We start from the raw sequence: 25,906 nt of genomic DNA, 5'->3' as shown, positions 1-25,906 counted from the left end.
TTGTCTTTCAAAAAATGTCGTCTATATTCCTTTCCTATTACTCTTCAATTTATGCTCAGCTCCCCAAATCCACTGCCTTGTCCCGCCTTCTGCACCCATATTTCTAATTTGGTTTGCTCGAAGGAGGATGGAGCAACATCTAATTCCTAGTATCTGGCATTTACGTAGTTTCAGCACGTGTCGATGTAGAGTGAAAAAAAAATGCCTTGTGCTTGTCTCTCTGCTAAGATTAGCTCTCCGCGTTCGCGTGCCTGTCAGAAACACCGCTCATTTATAATATTCGGGAAAATCTTGTCCCTGTTAAAAGTCCTCTCTCTTGGAAACCTTGCGAATGAAAGCAATTTTCGTGTTTCTTGTTCTTGCTCGTGTCCAGTTTTCAATTATATGGAGGAGTAAGCGATCGAAAGGGGTCAGGCAAGGAGACACAATCTCTCCAATGCTATTCACTGCATGCTTAGAAGTATTCAAGCTCTTAGAGTGGGAAGGCTTAGGAGTGAGGATCAACGGTGAACATCTCAGCAACTTTCGGTTTGCGGTTGAAATTGTCCTATTCAGCAACAATGGAGACGAATTACAACAAATAATTGAGGACCTTAATCGAGAAAGTGTAAAAATTGGGTTGAAGATGAATATGCAAATGACAAAGATAATGTTCAATAGTCTGGCAAGGGAACAAGAATTCAGGATCGCCAGTCAGCCTCTAGAGTCTGTAAAGGAGTACGTTTAATAGATCAATTGCTCACAGGGAACCCTGATCACGAGAAAGAAATTTACAGAAGAATAAAATTGGGTTGGAGGACATACGGCAGGCATTGCCAAATCCTGACTGGGAGCTTACCACTCTCGTTGAAAACAAAAGTGCACAATCATTGCATTCTACCGGTGCTAACATATGGGGCAGAAACTTGGAGGTTAACAAATAAGCTCGAGAACAAGTTAAGGACAGCACAAAGAGCGATTAAGAGGAAAAAATCGGAGCTGGGCAGGCAATTTATTGCGTAGGATGGATAACCGGTGGTCCATTAGAGTTACAGAATGGATACCAAGAGAAGGGAGGCGCAGTCGAGGACGGCAGAAAACTAGGTGGGGTGATGAAATTAGGAAATTTGCAGGCGCAAATTGGAACAGCTAGCGCAAGACAGGGGTAATTAGAGATCGCAGGGACAGGCCTTCGTCCTGCAGTGGACATAAATATAGGCCGATGATGATGATGATGAAGCAATCGCAAGAAGCTTTCAAGAACAGAGAAGTAGTACCATTCTACTCACTCGACATGATAGAGAGCTAGCATAAGAAACCACGTGGCTGTGTGTTGAACTCGCCGTGGCGTGGCGCTGCGACGCTCGAGGTCGCGGGTTCGATCAATACCGACCACGGCGGCTGCAATTTTATGGGGGTTAGGGGGGGGGGGGTGCAAGAACATGCATGTACATAGGTTCAGGTACACGTTAAGGAACCCCAGTTGCATGGTCCAAATTATTTCGGTGTCCCCCACTAAAGCGCGTTTCATAATCAGATTGTTGCTTTGGCACGTAAAACTCACGAATCTCATTATTAAATATTATAAGCTGTAATCATATCTGTATCAGGTCTAATGTAGGGCAAGCAAAAAGGCTTGAATATAAAAGAGTCGATTTTTACATAGAGGTAAGTCATGTGAAACGCCAATGGAGAAAACTAAGGCAGTGACAACGCCTATACTGAGTTTTGTAATGAACGAATGCAATAATAATAATAATAATAATAATAATAATAATAATAATAATAATAATAATAATAATAATAATAATAATAATAATAATAATAATAATAATAATAATAATAATAATAATAATAATAATAATAATATACGTTGGAGCTTAGAGCCACAAAAGAGCGGTGGTGGCATCAGTGAATAAAAAAATATTTTAAAGCGTAGAACGCGTAAAATTGAATTTTCGGGCAATCCAGTGAAAGCAGTGGGTCTCATTGTGTAACTGTGAAAAGCGAACACGTGCCTGGACTGCGCGTTTCTAGTCTAGAAAATCGGACTTCAAACGCGCTTTGTTGGGTGACCAGCACAGAAGAGTCAAACCACATGCTGTGTAATTGTGCTGCATTATTCGAAGAATACGGAACATAAGTAACCTAGTCATAATGTTTACTTTACATGCGTTAATTGCCGTTATATTGTATCAAGTCCACTGTCTCGTTCACGCAGATTTGGACGCTCAAGTAGAGGTTATTAAACTTCGCACCCATCGGCTTTCCACGCCATTCACGGATGGACAACAAGCGTGCGGGTGCTTCATTCCTGGATCCTAACCTGCCAGATGTGCTTTTGTTTGTTTCTTGTTTAACAACTGCAGACAAACGCGAAGGTTGGCTAGAGCCGATTATCCAAATACACAGCTAAGACATTGTAACCACCGATTTCTTCAATAATTCGCTCATGCATACACATACGCACAAACATCCTGTGTCTACACAAGAGTAAATGCAAACAAGACACCAAAAGAAAAATGGCCGGAGAAGTGACTCGCATGCACCCGCGTTAATTAAAGGAAGTGAATCTCCACTGTGCAACTAAAAAGCCGATATATGCGTAGCACACGAATGTCATAGTTCACGTAGTCCTGACATCAAATGCTCAATATACATAGAGTTTGTAAGAATCTACTATACAGATCAAATTAATTAACTTGCTGTCTACAGGAAAATCCTTTCAGGCTGTTCGTCACACCTCTGTTTAGCGGGAAGTAACCATGGCATGCATTTTTCTCGCTGTGTGCCGACGCTCCGTCGGTGAACTTGAGCAGTGCAGGGAATCTTCCACATTTAAGAAAATATTTGTTTGTATGCCATTTATAGGGACACAAAAAAGAGAAACACTCTATAAGTTTACACTGGTAAAATGGGCTTTCAAAACTATATATTTGTTAAGTTCATGGGAATAAGTTGATTAATGATAGAGCAAATTATCGTCAAAATTGAATTACTTTTTGAATTTCGCGCCGAAACGTTACATTTCAAGGTATTGTTCTGTTTCATGTCTCTTTAGCGTATTTTAATCTGACACAACGCCCCAAGAAGGCATGTTGTGCCTCGAAAATGACGAGCGCCAATCGTGTTACGCGGAGATGGTCGCGTTCGTTGAGAAGACTCGTGCCTCGCAAATGCAATACAGATATGCAGTTAACGCTGATTGCAGGCTTAGCACGAGCAGGTTGTTTTCACCTTATAAGATTGAAGCCGCAGATTCTAACAGTGTGCATGCAGATTACCAGTGCCAGATTCATAAATTGCAGCCACTCAGGAGATTGAGCTGCGCTCCCCTAAAAATTTACGAGCGCACCTGCCCGTCTCAATTATTTGGGTTCGCAAGTGTGCGAATACTCTGGTGGTATATTTATAGAAGTAAGCGGGTTTGCTTCTCAGCGGTATCGTATACCTTATCGGAACAGCGGTACTCGTTTGCAAGGTTAATCCTGCTCATCGTTCCGATGGCGAAACTTGTTTCACGCACTTAACCCTGGCAACGCCTTTCCGAAAATTACTTCATTGCGCAATTACTCACACTTTTGGGGTCGTGAAGTAGCAAGTTTGGGTTTAGTAACACCACTACAGGCTGAGTACGAAACACATGTAGGTATACGTTTTTCTTGTAGTAGTATCATTCCTTAATGAAGAACGTTTACTTAGCCGCTTATTGTGCAGAAACGCATGTTGTGTATACAATACGCCTGCTGCGTGTTCAGTACAACGCTGATCCAGTTATAGAGACGGAAAATTTACTTCGTCTGTTAAAGTTGTTCTCACAAGAAAGAACTCTAGTTTGTAGTTTATGTCGCAACGGGAAGGCATGACTATATATCACCCAAAAAGAACACGTGCTCGTGACGCCGGCAACAGAAAGGATGTTCCACATCCGCCGCTGATGCTTGTTAGTAGAGGCGCTGGCTAACACTCCCAGGGTTTGTTCTAGTTGTAAAACATAAATACCCCAGTAAGCGGATGGGAAAACGGCGCCGTGGTAGCTCAATGATAAGAGCATCGCACGCGTAATGCGATGACGTGGGATCGTTCCCCACCTGCGGCAAGCTTTCTTCATTCACTGTAATTTCCATTAATTTATCATTTCTTTAATTCAATTAGTGAGTACAAGTAATTTCCCTAATGTTGTCTTTAGTGTCTATGTTTGTTGGATTCCTATGATACGATTAATAAAAGTGGGCCTTTCAGTTCCCTTTCTGTTCGTCCATGTATATATATATATATATATATATATATATATATATATATATATTACCACAGTATAGCCGCTGCAAGATTTGCGTCACAAGACATCTCTGGAATGGTGCCAATCGTTGTTGAGCGTGCGTAAATGGGTGAATATGAAGGTTGCCATTATTTTGTCAATTTTGGAAAAGGTGTACTCACAAAATCTTCTCCCAGGCGTCTAGTCCATGCTTCGTGCGTACCATATCTTCGAGGGCACAATGAACGAATCCATACTGAAAAGAGAGAATACAAACACATTTTAAAGTGAAGCTTTCTATGTCTCACTGATTAGTCCGTGAGCGCCGAAAACGCACTGCAGGAAAACCAACTTACACAATGGAAGTATCTGCGCATCTGCACACGTAATAGAACAATCTGCGCACCTGCGCACACAATAGAACAATGGCACACGACAAGCGTATCGTAGAACACTACAGTTTACATTCGCAGTTGTACCGATAAGAACAATGAGAACTGCAACGACATGCTAGCCAGACGAACTGTATATATCTGCATTGCATTACGCACGTCACGCAATGCATTCCCTGGCGTCACCATGGGTAGGCCGCGGGTGCATCGCACGGCAGAAGAGGCTGCCGTACGCGAATGTAAGTGCGAGCGCGATCGTTCCCGTAGGCTGATACCGTGTATCGGCAACGGCATGCAGTCCGTGAAAGTGTGAGTGTGTGCGTGTAATCAACGGCTACATGATTGCCTCAGGAACCTGACTTTCCGATATGTATAGCAATATATGCTGATGACATTGCACTGTGGATCAGCGGTCCTTCGCACCACGGTCCACGTCTTCGTGGAATCTTGCAGAGAGCTCTGAATATGAATTCAGAGCACTTGGAGGAAGTTGGTCTGCAGATCTCACCATCTAAGTCAGCCGCAATTGTGTATCATCGAAGGCAACGGGCTCGTCAAACCATGAGCCGGCTGTACCTCTGAGAGACACCAGTACAACGGGTATAACACCACCGCTACCTGGGCAGTAATTATCGATGATCGCCTCTCTTGGCACCCTGCCATTACCTCTGTGCGGTGCAAATCCTGGTCGCTGCTCAAGTATGTGACTACCTTGACTGCTAGGGGCGCTGGCTGCGACCAGACCACAGCATTTCAGGTATACCAATCATCTGTCCTCTCTGGCGTGATGTATGCCTTGCTAGTCTTGGACGTGCCGCCAAATGTGATGTCTGAGTTGGAACGGGACCATCGTGTTGCCCTTCTAGTCATGCTTGGCTTACCTCGTGAGGCGCAATCTGTTCCACTACTTAGTGAAGCGCACCATGCAGTTGCCCCTGAGCTTGCAAGTAGTCCAGAGAGCACTACACCATATCGAGCGTTTGCACCGAGAATCAGACGGCCAAGCACTGATTAATCGGCTGCTTCAGCGCTCTTTCTCTCGGATGGGGAAAATGGCGGCATTGTTTGTGGACATTACTCACAGTTCAGGAAACACTACTTCATGCACAACTCAGAAGAAGCGCAACAAATGTTCCTTCCCCATTTATCTGACAATTCCCGAAATACACAAAAAGTCTAGCCAGCCTGTTCCGGCACTATTTCAATTGGCCCAGTCCCACCTATTTGAAAAGTTTGAAGGTTATATTGAAGTATTCACGGACGCATCTGTACACAGCGACGCGCAAGGCGCTTCTGCAGCTTTCTTCTGCCCTTCGACTGGCATCAGACGGGTATTTAGAATACTACATCCAACCTCATCAACAACTGCAGAACTAGCAGCGATTGATGTTGCTCTGAAATACGTACACGAAGAATTAAACGCCTTGAAGTTCGTCATTCTCACAGACTACCGTGCTGCCCTCAGCAGACTTAGAGAAGATGCCGATAGCCCATTGTTGTGCAGTATCCAAAAAACTTCCGGCAAAATTACTTCCTGTGGAGTGTCCCTCATTGCCCAGTGGGTACCCTCGCCCGTGGGCATCGCTGGAAATGTAGAGGCTGATCGCCTCGCTTCAAGCTGTGCCCACCATGAATGTGACTGCCCTGACATTTCGTGCATGTTTGAAAACACTCATCTCCTGATACGCCGACACCTCCTAAAGCAGCACCAAGGCCGGCCTGTTGCATACGGATCGTTCCCTCCCCATGTTCGTGGTCGAGGCTTGCCCGTCATGCTAGAGCACTGTTATACAAGTTAAGTGTTGGGTATGTGTTGGTGCGCGAACGCCTATACGGACAAGGACGTGTGGACAGCCCGTCGTGTACGTTTTGTGGCTCCTGTGAGACACTTGAACATCTCGGTTCAGAGTGTCCCGCATTCGTTGCGCAGCGCGAATCACTAATTAAGGAGTGTAGACTTATGGGACTGCAATGTGCAACCCTTGACGATTGCCTATTTCCAAGGGGGAGCGCTGCTCGACGTGACCAGGCCCATCGAGCCCTGCTAACTTTTCTGAAGGACACAGACTTGGCCTCCCGTTTATAGACATTATTTGTAATTTTGTTTTGTTCTGTCTGTGTCTCCGTCATTTCTTTATTTCCTCTTTTCTTTTCTGATATTTTCATTTCCTCTATTCCCTCCTCCTATAGGGAGTAGGCAGGCGTTGTGCCCCTCTCGGTGGCAGTTGTCAGTTTGCTCCCTCCTTAATACCCTTGAGTCCTTGTGTGTATATGTATACAAATCAAATAATAACAACAATAATAATCTAAAATAAAGGCTATGCAACCTAACGAAATGTGTCTTCATTCAACTTCAACGTTCAAAAAATCCAATCCTAAACAAGCAATGAAATCACACAGGCATCGCATCGGGTCGCTTAGAATTTCTTAGGTTCGTTGCGTGGTTGTTGGCTTTGGACTTGACTTTGATTCAGTTTGCATGGGAGAACAGCTTCGCGTTCCACCATCTTTCTTTAAGAAAGGGGCTTTGATTTCTTTCTTCTGCTTTTGCACTGGAGCGAAGAATTCGTGTCGGACAAGACAGCTACGAATAACTCACGTACGAAGCACTAAAACATAGGCAAGAGAGAGAGAGAGATGAGTTTAATGATACGAAATGCAGAGACGTCGGCCTGAGGTATATTCCTCTAGCCAGCTACTCTGCGTTGGGGGAAGCGGAAGAGGGAAAGAAAGAGGGAAGAAAGAGGCGCATGATGGGTGACGATGACGAGAGAAGGAGGATGTAAAACATATGGCATGCAATTTGGTATACTCAAAGCCTACAGTCGAGGCCCGTACTTTTTAAAAAGTCCAGTACCGTCTGGATGGCTTTAAAACTCGATTGAGCGTCTGGCAAAGGGCCTAAAATAACGTCCTCCGACAACGGTGGGCTGTCGAGGCGCGTAAGGTCATTGCTCAACTTTTGACGCTCTTCCACGCACTTAGGGCAGTCACAAAGCACATGACCTGTAGTCTCATTCACATTGCACAACTCACAGTCTGGAGACTCGGTGCGTCGCAAGCGGTGCACGTACTCAAGGACTATGAGCAGGTAATCAGTTTCTTTCTACACCTGGAAAGTTCACATTTACGTGTTGGGCGTACTTGAGCCACATTTCAAAAGGGACGTTTACCTCTACAAAAATACTTCGACATAAGCAGCTAGTCTCGTTTTCTTCGTCGTAAACGTGTGATTTGTTTTGCACTAGTTGGAGCACAGGAGCCGCCTTTCACAAGAGACTTCCCGCAAGCACTCTTTGCGCTCAGCAATGAGGCTGACTTTTAACGAACCACACAATTCAAGAGCTACACTGAGCATTTTAGTCAAAACTTGTAAGCTCACCACGACGCCTTATGAGTTCAGGGGAGCGGCGTATGTTCAACTCTATACGAACGTTGCATCCTTTCCCAGGTCTCCAGTGCCTCACATAGGCAATATCAGTTGAAAGTACTTAGCGCTGAAGTGACTATAACAATTGTTGTGGGTGTACACAATAAGTATGTCACCTTCTAAGCGTGGTACCGTTTTATCGAATTACATGGTCAGTCGCGGCATCTTCGCGCAGTTGGCACCGCTGCTGTGCTGTCCTAGTGTCGACGGTGTATGCGTGAACCACGCGTGGAGGCTTAGAAGGCCCCCAGAGACGCGCAGTGCGTTTGGCTGCATGAACGACGAAGCCAAGTTAACGTATTGTCACGTTCTGCTCAATCGGCTCTGCCGGAATCAGGGAAGCGTGCTGGCACGGCCGCTGGATAAAAAAGAAAAAAAAAAGAAAAAAAAAAAAGGGCGCGGCCTGCCGCGTGCATCGAAAACGGTGTCATCCGCCGCGGCGCCACACGCCGGGGGCTGTTGTCTGGCATCGGCATAGCAAATGCGTCAGGAACGCGCTTGGAACGCCGTCGCGCATGCAACCCGATGCGTGCCAACCACGTCAGCTAGCGCCGTTCGGCCCAGCCAAGCGGTCGACAATGCAACTACGGCCATCACGTTCGCTCCCATAGCAGCGCGCCCAACGCGGCAGGCCGCACCTTTTATTGCGATAGAAATTATATGGAGACTCCAAAGCAGATTTCTGCCGTCGGCGTCGCCGTCGTCGTCGCCGTCGCTGTCGCTGTGAGGTTCCGTATGACGTCAATGGAGATGAAATCGTCGCCGCGCGCCGAACGCTGCATGTGCGAGTGAAAGGGCGCGAGGGACGCGCGCTTTAACGGGGAGTGAACCCACGCCGGAGAACAAACGCGCGTTCTGCGCCGTGCTCCCTTAAGGGCTGCAGAAGTAGGCATCTCATGCCTGCTTTACAATCACCATATATGTAGAGCAAACACGCCTTCTTCCGACGCGCGAAAGGCCTTGGGGGGGAGGGGGGGAGGGGGAGGGAAGGGAGGCGACGTTTAGCTGCGGCACCAAATGCGTATTTATGTAAAAACGTTGTGAGGCGAGAAGGTGGTAAAGACTTCCGACGCAGCTCGACGAGTGTCCCGTTCTGATGTCGTCGAAAGCCTCCGAGCTAAAGTCTATAGATTTTCTGCTCTTTTTTTAAAGAAAGCAAAAAATATCTAGGGACTTCACTCCGAACCACCCCCAGAGGCTCCGGCAACAGTCAACAACGCCGCACGCGTTTTGTGCGAACGCGGGCAAAACACCGACGGCGTCGACAACAGTTCTGCGTGTTGCCGGTGCTGCTGCATGTCCAAGTTTATACAGCTGATAAAGCTACTATCATTACTCCGTATAGCTCTCGACAAATTTGCTATCGCAATTGATGCTGCGCCTTTCGGGTGAAACTGCGACAACTTTTTTTTATTTTTTTATCCAGCGGCCGTGGTACTGGCATGCGCTGCTGGCACGAGCGCTGCGCGCGCACGCGTTATTTTTTCTGCCGAGGAGCTGTATGCATACCACAAGGTGGTTGATGCATTCGTGTGAGCGGAACGTCAAGCCTAATCGATCTAATGAATTAATAGGGCACTGAGAAAGAACGACCTTTTTTCCGTCGGTCTCGTCTCCGCACACCATCAAGATGCGACGCCTGTAACACCACTGCCGCCATTCCCCAAAGCAACAGCGTTGTGACATGCTTGACACGGGACATATGGCTTGCCGCTGTCTCTGTGTCTCTCTTCCTCACGCACGCACGCACGCACGCGCACTACCCCCTCCCCCACTTAGACACACATCTATTTCGTAAGAAACATCATCACAGTGTGTCAATTCCTAACATAATGAAGTAAGGCAGCGTATTCAACACATTCGAAGCCAAGGAAAAGGACAACACGAGCGCTTGCTCGCAACTAACAGTTCATTCAAGGAACTAGCTACATGATGGCACTAAGTTCTGCCAGTATTGCCATATTGAGGCTCCCATCTTCTGAGTGAGTAGGACCCATGCTAACTGTCGCCAGATATTTTATAGCGAAGCTTGCTCCGCCCACATCCCCGGGGTTAGCAGTGCCGGCCTGCGTTTCGCCAAGTAGCACGATCCCGCAAATAGTGTAATAGTGAATTGCGTTTCTCCTGGATGCTGAGTAATCAAAGGCGATGACTTGATGGGTCAATGCGGACACCAGTGCGCGACAGTGCGGTGACGTTTTATTTTGATAAATAAAACTTCGTTTCTTCGTTTCTGTATGATATAGCATTGCAGGTTTTGGCAGACTAGTTTTATTGAGCTCAGATCTATAGCTTCATGAAATTTAAGTTCGCCGATGTATGGTCACAGCGTTAGAGTGCATCATTCATTTAATAAGGCAAAAAAACCTTTAGAAGCGTAAGGCTATGCGCTTACGTTGACAAGCATCGTCGATAGCTTCTGGACAATTGTTTTTCTTCACTGTATCGCCACGGTGATACTAAAGTTGTAGAGGCGCTGATAACGTCGTCAGCGTAACGGAATGACAGATGTACGGACAGACAGACAAACGAAGCAAACCCTAGTTTCGAGCTCCTAATCTATTTCGAAGTAATACACTGGATTGGACGGACTCTTTCGCAAAGACATCCGCGTCCGCGCTTGAAACGCGTATCAGCTAGCCCTCGTACTCTGCACGGGTTCTGAGGCACCTGCCAAGGTATGTGGGCATACGATGTTTCCTCCGTAGCGTGCACCGTGCACTATGCGTGCGCCGTATGTCAGCAGCAGTGACAGATGCGGTGGCCTATTTTCCTGGCGCGAGAGGCTGCGGTCGGCAGGGTGACCCTTGCTAAGCGGCGTGTAGTTTGGAGTGAATGGCCAGCACGTAAAAGCAAAACAATGCGAGGCACTGGAGACCTGGGAAAGGAGGCAACGTTCGTATAGAGCTGAACATACGCTGCTTCCCCTAAATTCATAGCGCTTCGGGGCGTGCTCACAAGTTTTGGCTAAAATGCTCAGTGTAGCTCTTGAATAGTGTGGTCCGTTAAAAGTCAGCCTCATTGCTGAGCGCAAAGAGTGCTTGCGGGAAATCCCTTGTGCAAGACTCAAGGTGGCCTCTCATGGAGGACGAATCTGGCGAAGGTGGTTCCTGTGCTCCAACTGGTGCAAAACAAATCACACGTTTATGACTGACAAAACGAGACTAGCTGCTTCTGTCGAAGTAATTTCTTTTCAGGTAAATGCTCCTTTCGAAATGTGGCTCAAGTACGTCCAACACTTATATGTGAACTTTCCAGGTGTAGAAAGAAACTGATTACCTGCTCCTAGTGCACTGGTTACTGTTTCAGCACGTTTTAATGCTGAGCAGAACATCCCCTGTTTGTTCACATCTCTACAGGTATTATCATTCACCAAAATATGACATCTGTCCTGGTACAAATAATCGCACCTTGCTTGCGGCATCCATAAGGACGCCGCAAGCACGAAGGAAAATATGACTGTTTGTGCATTATACCGTACATGAGTTCACGCGGCGTCGTTTTTCGGCACAACGACGTGGTCGCGAATTTTCATAAAGTAGGTTGCTTGTACACACTGCTAAAGCATACCTTACGTTCGCGAGGAGTCCTCCCCTCCCGAGGCGTCCTTTGTACGATACTCTCTCCTAATTCCCTAAAACTGCGAGAATCTTTACATTCTTTGGTGGATTTCTGGTGCTATTCGATTAAGAATGGCCGGTTCCCGAAATGGTTGGCGGTGTTGTATTAATTTTGAAGCACCTATCTAGTAATACGCTTTCTGTTACTTTTATAGTTCAACACTGTTTTTGAGTTCTTTTGGTATTACACATGTAATCATTTTTGTGCCCGGTCGTGTGATAGCCCTGAAGAAGGCAGCGGTATTTTGGAATTAATTACTGTGTTCTGTACATGTTCAGTCGTCTACGGCCGACACGCGTGGGAATCTTCGAAACAGTACAACGTCTGGCGTCGTGGTCTATCGGAGCGGACCTTCCTATTTCCCAATTTCCCTGCACTATCGCTTCACTGCTCTTACCAACTGCTAAGCAGGCCACTGGTGCAGATTTGTTTCGTGCGTTCGCATAGCAACGTCCATCTGGCGTGGGCGACCACCTTGCCCGTCCTCCAATTTTGCGGTCGATCGGGGTTCCGCTTGCAGCGGGTCGCTTCGCTTCCTGAGAAAAGCGTCAACAAGTCGACGAGCGGTCATCGGCTCAAGTTGACCGAAAAAAAAAGAAAGAAAAGGCAACCGAACGTCAGCGGATATTGGGGCCGTAATTTGATGTGGACGTACCCTTCAACGAATTATATCGGAGACAATACGTTCCTGGATAAATAATTGTGCGCATTGCAATGGCTCAGTTGACGCTGTAACATTGCACAACGCGAGTAAATTCTGCATTTTTTTTTTCAGCTCAAGTCTAAACTTGACAAGTTGCTTTAGAAAGCAAGATATTTTCCAGTAAAGTATTGCCCACGCGCTGTTCTGTATTTTCAGGATGCAATAGAAAGGTCAGACAGAGCAAATCTTACCAGATAACACTGCTGATATCATTGCATATCACGCTACCCTAAACCATTTGCGAACAAGTGTCTGGCATTATACTAATTATGTATGTTAACCATTTGTTGATTGTGTCAAAATTGCACCATCTATGAAGCATGTTCGTGGCTTGTATGCGTTGCCTGTGGTAAGCTATAAAGATGTAACGACATCAGCGACGCAGAGCAGTTCCTAATTGGGAATGGAGTTGGTGGCGTAGGTGACAACGGTTACCAGTCATTATCGCACGCACTCCGGTGCAGGGGGAATTTTAGGGCCTATTGAGGTAATCGCTTCTCACAGAGAGGTTCAAAGTGCACATCTGCCTCTTTTGTATTCCTTGTTCAAGTCGTACTAAAAATAATATTATTAAATTTAGGGTAGCCATTGTAACGCACGGAATGTCGGTCGGCGGATGGAGCTAGGCTTCACAGAACCTGAATGTTATAACAACTAGCAAATCTCCCATCTGAGAACGACAACGACAAAAATGACATCGGTGATGACGACAACAGCCAGCTTAGTGTATCTGCACTTGGGGTTCAGCAGAGCGTTATCAGCTCATAGAATACAAAATTTTAGACCTTCCACAGACACAATGCTTTTATTACGAAAAGAGAGCAAGTGCAAGGATCCCACTGTTTCTAATAGAATGTGAGCTTCGAAGTTGCGTGACATCCGTTAGCATATATAATAAAAAAATACGGAGGGAGGCACAATCATGTGCCTGTGCATCGAAGTGTCTATGATCACTAGTTCTGCACTCCGCTTAGGGTTTCATGGTGCTAATTCGTTCTTTTGCGCCCTCATATTCAAGAACTGGGATGCGTATGCACCTAAACATCTCATGTTTGATAATGCTACCGTCACACAACCAAGGTATCGAATACCGCATAAGCTTCAATGACTGCATAAAGTGGACAGGTTGACAGAGACGAAACGTTTTACGCCAATGCTACTCAATGTCCATGACAACCAACACGCTCCTGCCATATATGATCCAAGCGAAGGCATTTTCGCTAGCTGCATCGTAATGCTTTTGTTATCAATCATGTGGAAGCATCGCTACCAAAGCATAAATAAGTCCGACACAGCCTTAATGGATTGGTGATGTGGTTACGAGACTACATGAACAATCTTTGCTTCCCCAGCCCTGAGCTTGCTTTGTGAGCATGCAGTTGCGACAACTCAGTGTTACAGCTCAAGCAAGGATAAAGGAACGATGGTGGTCTGTAAGCACACAAAGCTGCTCTCTGCGCCAGCAGGGCTCTCTTTGTGGTGCTTGACAGAGACGAGGTGTCTGTGCTGTGGTAGAAAGGATCCAAACAACCAAAGAAAAATATCGCTGAAGCCACCTCAATCTGAGCATAGTATTCTGCGATAGGGTACGAAGATGTATAAAACCGGTGGCTTAGCCTGATGGTGGTTGAGTTTCAATCTGATATAGGTTCCACACGCACCCACACAAGCCTTGACATTGATAAGAAAAGGAAAAAAAAAAGAAGCAGAGTTGCAACAAGGTGATGGCTCAGAAGGGAGAAAGGAACAGGAAAGGGAGAGGTCGTGAGGTCAACAGACGTGCGTCTGGTGTTCAGTCGTTCACCGTAGATAGGGGGAAGCAAGATATAGACTGTTGGGTTGCAGCAGGTTTTACGAGCGAGTCTGACGCTTTTTCTCGATAGGCGAGGAACAATTTATACTATGTTTGAGGGGTAGCCACGGCGGTAAACACTACTGCTACGTAGCGTAGTTCAACTAACGAAATGTCGTCATTAAAATATCAATGAACACCCGACGTTTTAGGCAAAGTGCGAAACTTACGTCTTATGGGATAAGGCGCGGCGGCTAGAGTAATTGAGCATGGAGATAAGGGAGTGAGGACCAGGGAACATAGACCAAGAGTAATAAATAAAAAAAAAATATTCCAAGAAAAAGGCAGGGACCAAGAAAGTGCGGCCATGCCACCAGTGTAGACGAAAACGCCACATGAAAGTAGGAACGCGGAAGACCTTTTCTGGGGCGTCGTCAGCGAGACGCTGTGCACTCGAGCTTTCTTTTTCCTACAAGTAAGTCGGCCGCAGTTTCTTTAATCTTTAGTGCAGCTTGCCCTTCTGCATAGATGTGTATATAAATAGAAGCGTTGAGGCCCTCCTCAGGTAGAAATTGCAGCAGGGGCTTAGCGAACCTAGCGTCCATAAGATGAAGACTCGTTCGTAGTTTGGCAGTACCCTCTTTCGAGTAGCCTTCATTGTTGGCTGAGTAACAACAGTCCACAGCAGCATGGTGGCCACTGCAGGCGCATTACACCTCGTTACAAAAGAGGTCGCGCTTCGCTAAACAGAAATAAAGCGTTTTCATTTCTTGCCTAGGCCAGCAACGATGCTCCAAGAACGTGACATACTAAAGGTTATATAACATGCTGGCACGAGCACGATTTACAGTTATGAAGAAAGTGTTACTCAAGCCTCGCTGCAAAACTGCGAGGAAACAGAGCCCGAGGGGCCGAACAGGAATAAAATAGAAAGACACCGGTTACAAGCTAAAGCTAGTTGCAAGTAGACGGCACTCTTGCAAAAGTTGAAAGCCTGCGAGCGACCGTGGCCATTCACGACGACGTCTTATGTCGCACCCACAAAGGTCGTGAAAGGTGAGCGGCGGTCCAGTTTACCTGAGACGCGAAAACGCCATCACATCTTCGTTCGCGGAGCGCAGGAAATGCGTCAGCTAGGGACTCTCACCAAGCCCTTAGCTCAAGAGAGGTTAAGGAGAACCTGCACGGACATGTCGCCCTTCGTTTACTGAATGACACGAAGAAAGAAAGAAAGAAAGAAAGAAAGAAAGAAAGAAAGAAAGAAAGAAAGAAGAAGAAAGAAAGAAAGAAAGAAAGAAAGAAAGAAGAGAACGAAAGAAAGAGAACGAAAGAAAGGAAGAAGGAAAGAAAACTATCCAAGCAAGAGCTGACGAAAGCCCTTCTCGTTTCTCTTTAACGCGCCATTACGGGCTCGTTCTTTTTTCTTTTTCCTTGTCTGGCGAGGAAGACAAATGGTATAACGTATGCGGAGGGGAGTGGCAGCGACCTAAGGAACAGACTATACTGTGTTGTCTTATGCGCCCTTGTCGACGTCGTAAAAGCTACCCATCTAAAAACGAGGGGGCCCGGAAACACTGTACCTCGATTTTGGGGACTCTCACTTTCTTCACCAGGTCCTGAAATTATTGCGCCATACGTCAGAGGACGTGGTTACAGAGCCCTTCTTTAAAAGTGTGGCTCACGGAAGATGGCTGGCGTTTTATTTGCCTATTTCTTTCTGTTACATTTTTGTGCCCCCACCCCCTTCCCCCCCGCTCAAACATGCGTACTTCCTCACGAAATATCCTTGATGGAATCTTTTCACTAATCGCCCGTAAAGGCACTTGCCGTTAAGACGTCCAAAGATAGGGATAACTCATGCTGGCTTTTCTTCTTATATATTGCTCCGCCTTTAAGGAAAATGACTGTACCAAGTGACCACGCCTCATATGCAAGCTATAGGCGTCGTGCTAAAGTGGCACCGCAAATCTAGCTATGGGGACTCCCATTTACAGCATAAATACGAAGTAAAGATGTTGGGATATGTGGAAAGAATCAAGATAAAGCGGATGGATGAGATCGCTGCCTTGAAAGATTTTTTTTTTCGCCGAGCTTTAGCTGACTGTTCAAGGTTTCTTTATGGTGCACATGCGAAAGCCCGAGTACAATGTCACTAAGTTAAATATGAGGTGCCAAAGTTGCTCGCTGGTACCAAGTTGCGATTAGACAGACAGTGCAGCAGACAGGAAACAGTGCCACGTAGTGCCTTTACATGCCGGTGTAGTGTCTATATATCTCACCGCTCAGATTGTCAGTCTAGCGACAAAAACATTGAAATGGACGATCAAAGTGAGCTTGATGAGGTCCCGAGTTACTTTTTTTTGTTATACATGAACTGCTGTGCAGATATTTGCTTTACCTTGTGCCACCTGTTCTCTCGCCCTACCTATAAATTAGTCTTCTTATTGTTTGATCGTAGCTGTTTTTGTTGTTGTTCCTTAACTATGACTGACGCGCTTTCTAATGAGTTCGTTGCAACTCACACGTGACAAATTGAAAGCATGTGCAACTATAAGCTGAGAGTCTTCATTGTCATAGGCCTAGTCAGTATTATGTAGCTCTGCATTATGCTATAGCATTGCCAGAATTTAAGGCAAAGCGTTAGAGTTAGAAGAGTTGATTACAGCTCTCAACATGCTCATTCCAACAACCATAATACGCAGAAAATGGTTTTGGTGCTTTCTTCAGCACCCTATTTGCTGAACTGGCCTGCACTGAGGGAAAATATCCTGGCCTATTGAAATAATGTTGTTCCCACTGCAAGCTCCACCATTCCAATTGCCTTCCCTTCGACCCTTCAAATTGCCTTTTTTGACCATGCATGTGACCAAAGTAATGCACACTTGCTAAAATGTCGTTGCAATAAGTCCGTTCTTTTTGTTTCAGCAAGCTTCTTGGCAGCGCCAGGAGAACACATTTTTCTTTTAAACTGCTTAATGACCTTTCGTTTATGAAGAGAACATGCGCGTGAACTGGTGGGCTGGCGAAAACAGACGCGAAAAACAGCGTACTATCTACCTATGGCAGTTGCTGCGAAAAGAGATTGCTCATCGGGGCACTTGTGGGTTTTGGAAAGCCGGCCTGTGCACGATCGATTGCGTTAAACTCTTCAATTCCCCCGGTCGTAATTTGCAATCTCGCTCGACAGGCGTCATCGCTCCCTCGCGATGGCGCAGGATTTTTGACAGCTCCACTTCCGAGCGTCCCGCTCATGTCGGGTCATTAGTTCGCTGATGTGCCGGGATTGAAGCGCCGGTTCGCGCGAACTCTCTGTTGGGAAACTGTCCGTGGGGCGTCGCCACGCACCGTGGCATCTCTCACTCAAAACTACATGCGAAACGTTCACGACCTCACGAGGAATTCTTACATTATTGTTCTTTTGCTTTCACATAACGTGGTTTTGCCGTACTGACGGATTGAAAATTGCCCTATAAATGACGCCGTAGTGCAAGCCTCTGGAATAATATTGAAAAAACTGAGTTTCGTGTACGCGCCCTCAAAGTTCGGTAGACGAGCTCGTTTGCATTCCACGTTCATCGGAGTGCTGCCTCCACAGCCTCGAATCGAACCCGCGTATTCCGTGCTCAGGAACAAAACAGATGTGTTCGGAGGCGCGGTATTTTTGATTATCTAATGTGTGTTATAGGACAAAGGAGGGCGCCACTATCGGTGACGGAGATAAATCAACCGAGAAATAGCACTTTCTTTTCAATCGCGCGTTGATGCACTTTTTTAGAACTCAGCTCTTAGGCTCCTGCACCTGCGGCGAGCGTCGGCGTCCCTCGTAACCGAGCGAACGAGAGCACCGAAGGATGAAAAAGCGAACGCGGAGCGGGCGATGAGAGCAGGTGATAGTGAACAGAGCGTCAGGAGGAAAACGAAGGAGGAGGGGGCAGCGGAACCATGAGGCGGAAAGCGGATGATGAGGGTATGGCGAAAGCGTGAGAAGACAAGCGCAGTGCCACACATGACGGGTTCGCGCGACGATGGCTACGGGATGGCGCCAGAGTAGCACGCGTCGTCTGTTCACCGATGACGACAACGCTAAGGCATGCTCTGCTTCTCGCGATCTCCCGATTAGCGAGGCAGTCGCGCTGCATTTCGCTCCATTTGCAACGCGCCGCAAGGGACAGATTGTCCGCGATAGCCAATATATCGCGAACTGAAAACGCGTATCGATCTGCGCTCAAATTTCCGTATTAGGCAGTGTCGTAATCGTCGGCGAAATTGTTTTACTAGCGAAGCTGCTAAGGGCTAGGTTCCCCAGGATCGTGTTCGCGTGTAATAAAAAACTATCATCAATCAGGCATTGGCTCGAGCGTCGTCGTCTTTCTGAGTGCACGGCCCCTCCTACCTCCTGGTCGGCTGAACCCCCCCTATCTCTCCTCTTGCGCCAGTCGACCTTCTTTTATGCCGCGTTCCCCCCTGAGTAGCCCCCGCTATCAAAAAAAAAAAAAAGAGAAGGTCGACTAAAAAAAAAAGTTGTCGCAGTTTCACCTGAAAGGCGAAGCATCAATTGCGATAGCAAATTTGTAGAGAGCTATACGGAGTAATGATAGTAGCTTTATCAGCTGTATAAACTTGGACATGCAGCAGCACCGGCAACACGCAGAACTGTTGTCGACGCCGTCGGCGTTTTGCCCACGTTCGCACAAAATGCGTGCGGCGTTGGTGACTGTTGCCGGAGCCTCTGATATAAATAGGTACTTGGTGCCGCAGCTAAACGTCCCCTCCCTTCCCCCCCCCCCCCCCCCCCCCACGGCCTTTCGTGCGTCAGAAGAAGGCGCGTTTGCTCTACATATATGGTGATTGTAAAGGAGGAAAGAGACGCCTACTTCTGCAGCCCTTAAGGGAGCACGGCACAGAACGCGCGTTTGTTCTCCGCCGTGCGTTCACTCCCCGTGAAAGCGCGCGTCCCTCGCGCCCTTTCACTCGCACATACAGCGTTCGGCGGCGCGCGGCGACGATTTCATCTCCATTGACGTCATACGGAACCTCACGGCGACGGCGACGGCGACGCCGACGGCAGAAATCTGCTTTGGAGTGTCCATATAATTGCTATCGCAATAAAAGTTCCCACCTGAGTAGATCAGGGGGGAACGCGGCATAAAAGAAGGTCGACTGGCGCAAGAGGAGAGATAGCGGGGGTTCAGCCGACCAGGAGGAAGGAGGGGACGTGCACTCAGAAAGACGACGACGCTCGAGCCAATGCTGATGATGATAGTTGGGCCCGGCTGCGAGGTTAGCGCGGCAAGCCTGCTATAAGTTGCCCAGACTAGAGTTGAGCCCCGCTTGGCGGCTAGCGAGGCTAGGCCGGTGGCGCTCCTTTGCGTCCCTCCGCCTCGGCTGCTTATGCGCGCTCGTTGCCTTGACCCTCCGGCTGCTGATAAATGGAAGGAAGGCGAGGAGGGCGCGGCGCTGCGGCTTGATGGCGGGGGAGAGATAGGCGGCTGGCACGCATGACTGTGCGTGTGTGTGTCCGCTCTCCGATTGCGGCGCATGCGCGCAGCCCTGCTGGCCTCGGCCGCCTGTGCCGCCGGCTCTCTCTGGGCACCCGCCTGTCTACGAAAAAAGGAGGTCAAAGAGTGAGGTGTGAGAGGAGTTCGCGTTAGCGTTGGTTGTATATACGGAGCTATGGGGGGCTCCTTCTCGCTCGTGCTGCTGGAGCCAGTCGTGACAGTCGAAGTGGACTGTCCACTAGGTGAACTCTTACAGAATACCCCTGTTGGTCAATGACTCTTGTATGGAAACGTCGTACAAAAGCGTGCGGAACGCGCTAGGAACGCCGTCGCCCATGAACGCCGAGCCAGTTGTTGCAGAGCCGGGCATTGTATAACCACCGTCTAAGTGTTCAAAAATACCCCATTTTTCTACTCGGAGCGGGCACCAAACCCTCTATCCCGAGTACGTAGCGAAGGGGTCGATTTACCATTTTGTAGCCAAATTCAACATAGAAAAATCCCCAATATATCTAAACCCCAACAGAACAAATCCCACCAGAGCGCCAGCTTCGCTGGAAGGGCTCTTACTTTCCTTTTTTGGCGTTTTTCAGCGAAGGGCCTGAAACACTTTTACTCTCGTGGTACCAGTTTTTGATCTCTTGTGGAATAGGATGGTCATATCGTGTTTTCTAACTTAAGGCTAAAATTGTTTTCAGTATTATTGCATTTTTATGCCTTCGAGCTGGTGTTATCGTGCCGCGAAGAGTATACAACTTGCCTCTTCGTTGCTTGTTCTTTTCTTGTGGTTTGTCCATCGTGAGTCACTCGGTAGCCCCCGTTATATCACGCTAGCTTCTGCGGAACATTTTGCAGTTTGTAAGTTGTCGTTGCATAGAAGGTATGAGTAGCGTTGAATACGGCTTTGCAGTGAAGCGCGTACTCGATCTGTAGCACGGCCGTACATATCCTACGCAGTCTCGAGGCGTCAAAGCTGGAGCACAACCCACTGCACCCCAACTACGTTGCGACAAGAATATTTAAAAGTATCGACATGTTCTCTTTGCCTAAACTTGTGATGGCGATCACGAAGCGTGTACGTTAACATAGCAGATCATTAGGTGCCCAAACAATGGTTATTATGAATAATGGCTGGCTAGCAGTTCGGTGTCAATTTCTGATCTGATACAGTAAAACGATTCCGAGAGCTACAGCCAAAGCGATAGTGATGAGGGATGAATGGAGCAACATTGATCTTGAATATGGGATACGGCTGTGTGCCTCACTAAAAGTATCATCGTGTTGTGCTTCCAATGCGCTCAAAACTGGGTTTCAAAGCTCGTATAAGAAAAAAAAAAAACTTTAGGTGCATTACCCCGCTCCAATAGCAATAATAGGCTTCGTTATAGACATTGTTGCTTGCATATATATACTCAAACGGAAGTTTAATTGCTGTCTTGCACAGGGGCGGATCCAGGTTTTTTCTGAGGGGGGGGGGGGGGGGGGGGGGGGGGGGGGGGGTCAGCTTCTGTCAATGATGATGATGATGATGATGATAGTAGCCTTTCTTATTTACCGAAATTTACCGTTTTTCGTCACGATAAACCTGTGTTTTATACGGATAAAGCAACACCTGTAGCCCTCCGTGGTGGCTCAGTCAGCTTAGGCGTTGAGCACGAGATCGCGGGATCAAATCCCGGCCGCGGCGGCCGCATTTCGATGGCGACGAAATGCAAAAACGCCCGTGTTCCTGCGTTGTAGTGCAGGTTAAAGAACCTTAGGAGGTCAAAATTAATCCAGAGCCTTCCACTACGGCGTGCCTCATAATCAGAACTGGTTTTGGCACGTCAAACCCCAGAAAGAGGAAGAAGACCTGTAGCGAAACCAGGTATCGGTTTCTCCTAGCTTATAGGAAAAGGACGTTACCCAATACAGCCATGTGCTTGGCGGCTGCGCCTGATAATACAGGGTGTTCAAAACTAAGCTTTATGGTTTTCTTAAAGTTAGGCACTGGGAGGCACACGAGGACCACCTGTACAAATAAGTTATGTGGCCAGGGGGGCACAAAGTGAGATGATAATTATCCCTGTGAGCAGCCCAATTAACTAAAATTGAACAATTATTTTTTGGTGACTGCAATAAATGGGTATGTTTGTATTGAAAACTTAGAGACAGTCGAGATTCTACACAGTATCAGTCGGAAGAATTATTATAGCGTGTCCGTGCTCCGAGATATCAGACTCCAAATTTCAATTGTCGTACTGCGCAGAATAATCGAGAATAAAGACGCGACAATTCTCATGAATTCCCGTGAATGATCATGAAGCTCAGTGACCACTTCTGTGGACTGATGGCGGTGCCATCTTCTCTCTTGAGTCCTGGTGGTGTGTTGACTAGAGGAACGTTCTTGAATACGGGCGTAACGCCCCGCTCCAACGCAGCAACCACAAAGCTGGGTGTTTACGACATGCGAATCACCGCGTATGAAGACTCACGACGCCACCTACAAGAAGAACGATGTGGCGTATTAGCCGAGAGCGCGAGCCAGCGTCTTCATGTTTTGTTTCCCACTCGACGTCATCCTTTTATACAAAGCGCGCATCTGCTCCCGCTTCTCTAACCACGCGACGCCATCCTAAGCCCGCGCGCTGGCGTTGGCCGCTGACGTCACGCTCCCCCACTTCGCAGCCGCGGCTCGAGGCTTCGCCCCGCTCCGCGAGAACGCTCACTCAGATAAACGGATCTGGTGGGCTTCAGCTTCCTATGCTTATTGTACGACAATAAAAGTGCCAAGTTACAAATAAAAACTTGTAGCGTACGAACGGTACTGTGCTCGTACTGGATATTGTCAACGTGTAACTGTGATCGCAATGAGTGCTACAGTTAAAAAAAGTTGCCTATGCGTAGTTCTTAGTTTAGCTGTTAGTTGTTATTATTTATATATGAACACTTCAGCAAGAGGTCTCTTTCATTAAGCAGGTTGGTCGCGGAACCGATGACAGCCAATGCGGCAACCGTTGACACCCCAAGGGGAAACTAAGTTGATCAGGCGCGAAGGCGCTCGAGCGGACCTCGGCGTGTTTGGCAAAAGGGACGTCCCCTCGTTCATTCGACGCCACCGATGGGACGAGTAAGGCACGGTAGGCGCCAGGAGGTCCAAGGTGTTCATGAGAAAAAATAACTACGGCAACTTCGCGACACCACACTCCTACGGAATACTTAGTGAGCGAGCTAGCCTTACTTCTACATGGCTGATACCACTGGTACTCGCGAAAAATACTTTTGAAGAATGCTGGTGGCCATATAATTTTTTGCGACAGGGCCATCCCCCTGTCAGCGAGGGGGCGATGCAGAAATCTGAGGGGGGGGGGGGGGGTCAGGACATCCGGACATCCCCCCTGGATCCGCGCCTGGACTTGCAGGACCTTAATACAGGGCTCCTGGAGCGCTTTGAAGTGACTTGTGACCTCGCAGTCGCATACAGAGACGGGGTGCTTGATACAGCTGTGTCCTGCCTACAAAGACATGGTACACCAGTGCACTAATTGCATATCGCAAATGTTTTCGTCACGATCTCTTAAAATTAATTCATATTTGTTTGGTTAGGTTAAGCATAGTACTCAGCCCAAAGAGTGCACTTAGGCTATACGTCATTGCAATCAGGCGGGGACGAAGTCAGTACGATTCAACCCAATTAACGTGTAGCTAGAGGCGGGTTGCTTTCAGCCCCTTCACTTCTGCCTTGTTTAACCATGCACATGTCTACACAAGGAGTATGTTTTCATAATTTATAGCCGGTGTCTACAGCTTGGCTTTGGCTCCTTCCGGTTTGGAAGTTCCCAGTTAAAAAAATAAATATATTATCTCTCTACGTCATAGCAACGCAGTACTGTGAAATTATGGACATCGGATGTCCGAACGTAGTTGATTGCTTTCTTGTTGATTATTTGCTTAATGCGGCCAGGCTTAGCACAGGTTCACGAGACTATAACAGCGTCCAAAATTACGCCTGAGTGTTACCTTCAGACACGTTCGCTGCGTCACCCTCCAAGCACGCGCAGCCGATAACGTAGGCACACATCCAGAGACAGGGGAAAACATTTAAAAGCAACTTGTCAGCGCATCAAAGAAGTTTTCTTTATTGACATGAATTTAAAGGAGAAGTTCCGTGCCTTAAGTGACATCAGCTACTACTTGTCGCCGAGCAAACAAAAATGAAATCATGAAAAAACGAAAAGTACAGTAAAACACAGGAGGCAGTAAAATGTATCGGACAAGTAACGCACACAAGTAAAGGAAGGCGCAGAAGAGAATAAAAGGACACTCAGATGCACACACAGTTCCGTGATGAAGTAAAAGCAAACAAGTTGCGAATTTTGCAGATGACATGGCTGATGCAGCCACGTATAAATATATAACTTCGAGCCGGGAACAGCGCTAAATACACGGACTCCGATGAAGGCATATCAGAAACGACACGTTGCACTGTGTCGTGCGAGAAAAGCGCGACGTGTCGTTATTTTATGTGCCTTCATCTGGGTCCATGTCTTTAGCGCTATTCTCGTCTTCAAGATGAACAACCAGAAAGCCGATACTGTCAATGACACAACACATAATTACATAACTGCATATAAAAAATTCAATCGTGCACAACACGTGTATGATCTGTGGTATTTAGAGAATCGCAATAGGAGGCTCAGACAGGAGCATTTGGTATGAGCCATGTATTTTTGTATATCCCAAAAAGATTTCTGATGCGACAAGTGCTCTATTCTCTTGCCCCACTGTTGGCCACAGGAAAAGTATATCATTTTCAGGGTAAAGTTCGATGGTTTAGCAGTATTAAATCAGCCTTTGGTTTTCTCCTCGAACTATCGTGTCGAGGCCCTCGAGAAGTTTACTTAACGAACACTAGATTGCTGTTACGCGGAGATAACTGAAAATTTAAAATCCGAGAAAAAAAAAAGCACTCGTTCATTCTAACCACATTCACCTTTACACGATCTTGAACGTTTTACATTTTCTAATAACTTCATCAAACTCTACAAGTTCTTTTTTTTTCATTATTATGCACTTCCTTTGCACGAAGTGGAGTACGCGGGACCACTCATAAGCGCCAATATTAACATAGAAAAATATATTCCATGCGAAAAAAAAATACTATCAGGCTGACAACTCATTACAATTTAGATTTTTCTAGGCACACGCTTGCGCAAATGTGCGAGCCACGGGGCACGTAAGACACGTTCAGGACAGTTTCCTGCTTCCGTGGGCAAAATTTACCGAGCGCAACATTAGGCTTCATCCGCCTTGTCTTCGCCATCTTTACGCCACGAAAATAAAAATATTTTCTGGAAAGGCGCCGTACCCATTACCTCGCAACGAAATAATGGCTACTGATCGTAAAAGTTGGAATAGAAAGCCCTGGGGAGACACTGCCGTTTAGGCTCCTTTAATATGTAACAGCTAGGATGCCATCCTGAGACTCCGACGATGCGATTCAGTATTCGGCACTGCGATTGCGTCTGCACCACTCTAGGAATGTGAACCCTGCATTGTCTTCCTGTTGCAGACTGCATTACACGGGAAGTCACAAAAACGGAAGGGCTGTAAATAGAGAATGACGGTAGTTATCTTCTCCTTGCCTGTAGTATATCTCCGCTTCAAGAAAATGTACTTTGGCTGTCCTTCAGCAAAGTTTACGTTAGGGAAGAAGGAAAAGAAGAAAAAAGAAACGAATGCAGAGAACGGAGAAAAGGAAGCGATTGCTACAAGATCCCTGAAAGTTCATGTCACGGGGAAACGTAAAAGAGTTACGGCCGATGAGAAAAGCAGCATTCCTCTGTCTTACCGATGGTTACAGGTTCGACGTGTACTGCACACGGACGCCCTTTCGCGCTCAAGTTAGTACTGTAGATGGGCTGTTCGCTCTCAGTTGTCGCTAAATTTTGTTGTCCCATTCTCTCCGTAAGAACTACAACTTCACGGACCCTGCGTACGTGGAAGACCGACGGGGGTCTATTGATGCTTTTCCCCGTCTCCATACGGCCAACTGTTGTCAGAGGATGTTACATTGGACCCTTGGCGAGGCTGTATATCTAGTTTTTAGGCACTCCAGGGCAGTACATGAGTTTTAAAAAAGTACGGGTCTTGAGATGAGTAGCCTTGACACAAGGCTATGAGTAGACTTTGCCCGCTGTGTGCTTTGCCTCTTCCCCGTGTCGTCATCCTGCCCCATCTTGTACTTCTTACCT

At 47.1% G+C, this 25,906-nt stretch overlaps 1 protein-coding gene across 1 annotated transcript in view; it reads right to left on the bottom strand.

Moving 5' to 3' along the window:
- The window catches only part of LOC119448694 (guanylate cyclase soluble subunit beta-1-like), a 193,592-nt gene that overhangs the window by 92,737 nt on the left and 74,949 nt on the right, over nucleotides 1-25,906 (bottom strand). The window contains exon 2 of the mRNA XM_049665719.1: nucleotides 4,420-4,493. Coding sequence (XP_049521676.1) covers nucleotides 4,420-4,493 — 74 coding nt within the window. The remainder of the gene's footprint in view (nucleotides 1-4,419; nucleotides 4,494-25,906) is intronic.

Source organism: Dermacentor silvarum, chromosome 4, assembly GCF_013339745.2.
Source record: "Dermacentor silvarum isolate Dsil-2018 chromosome 4, BIME_Dsil_1.4, whole genome shotgun sequence".
In the NCBI taxonomy this organism is placed as follows: domain Eukaryota; kingdom Metazoa; phylum Arthropoda; class Arachnida; order Ixodida; family Ixodidae; genus Dermacentor; species Dermacentor silvarum.
This window is presented reverse-complemented; position numbering and strand designations above follow the sequence as displayed.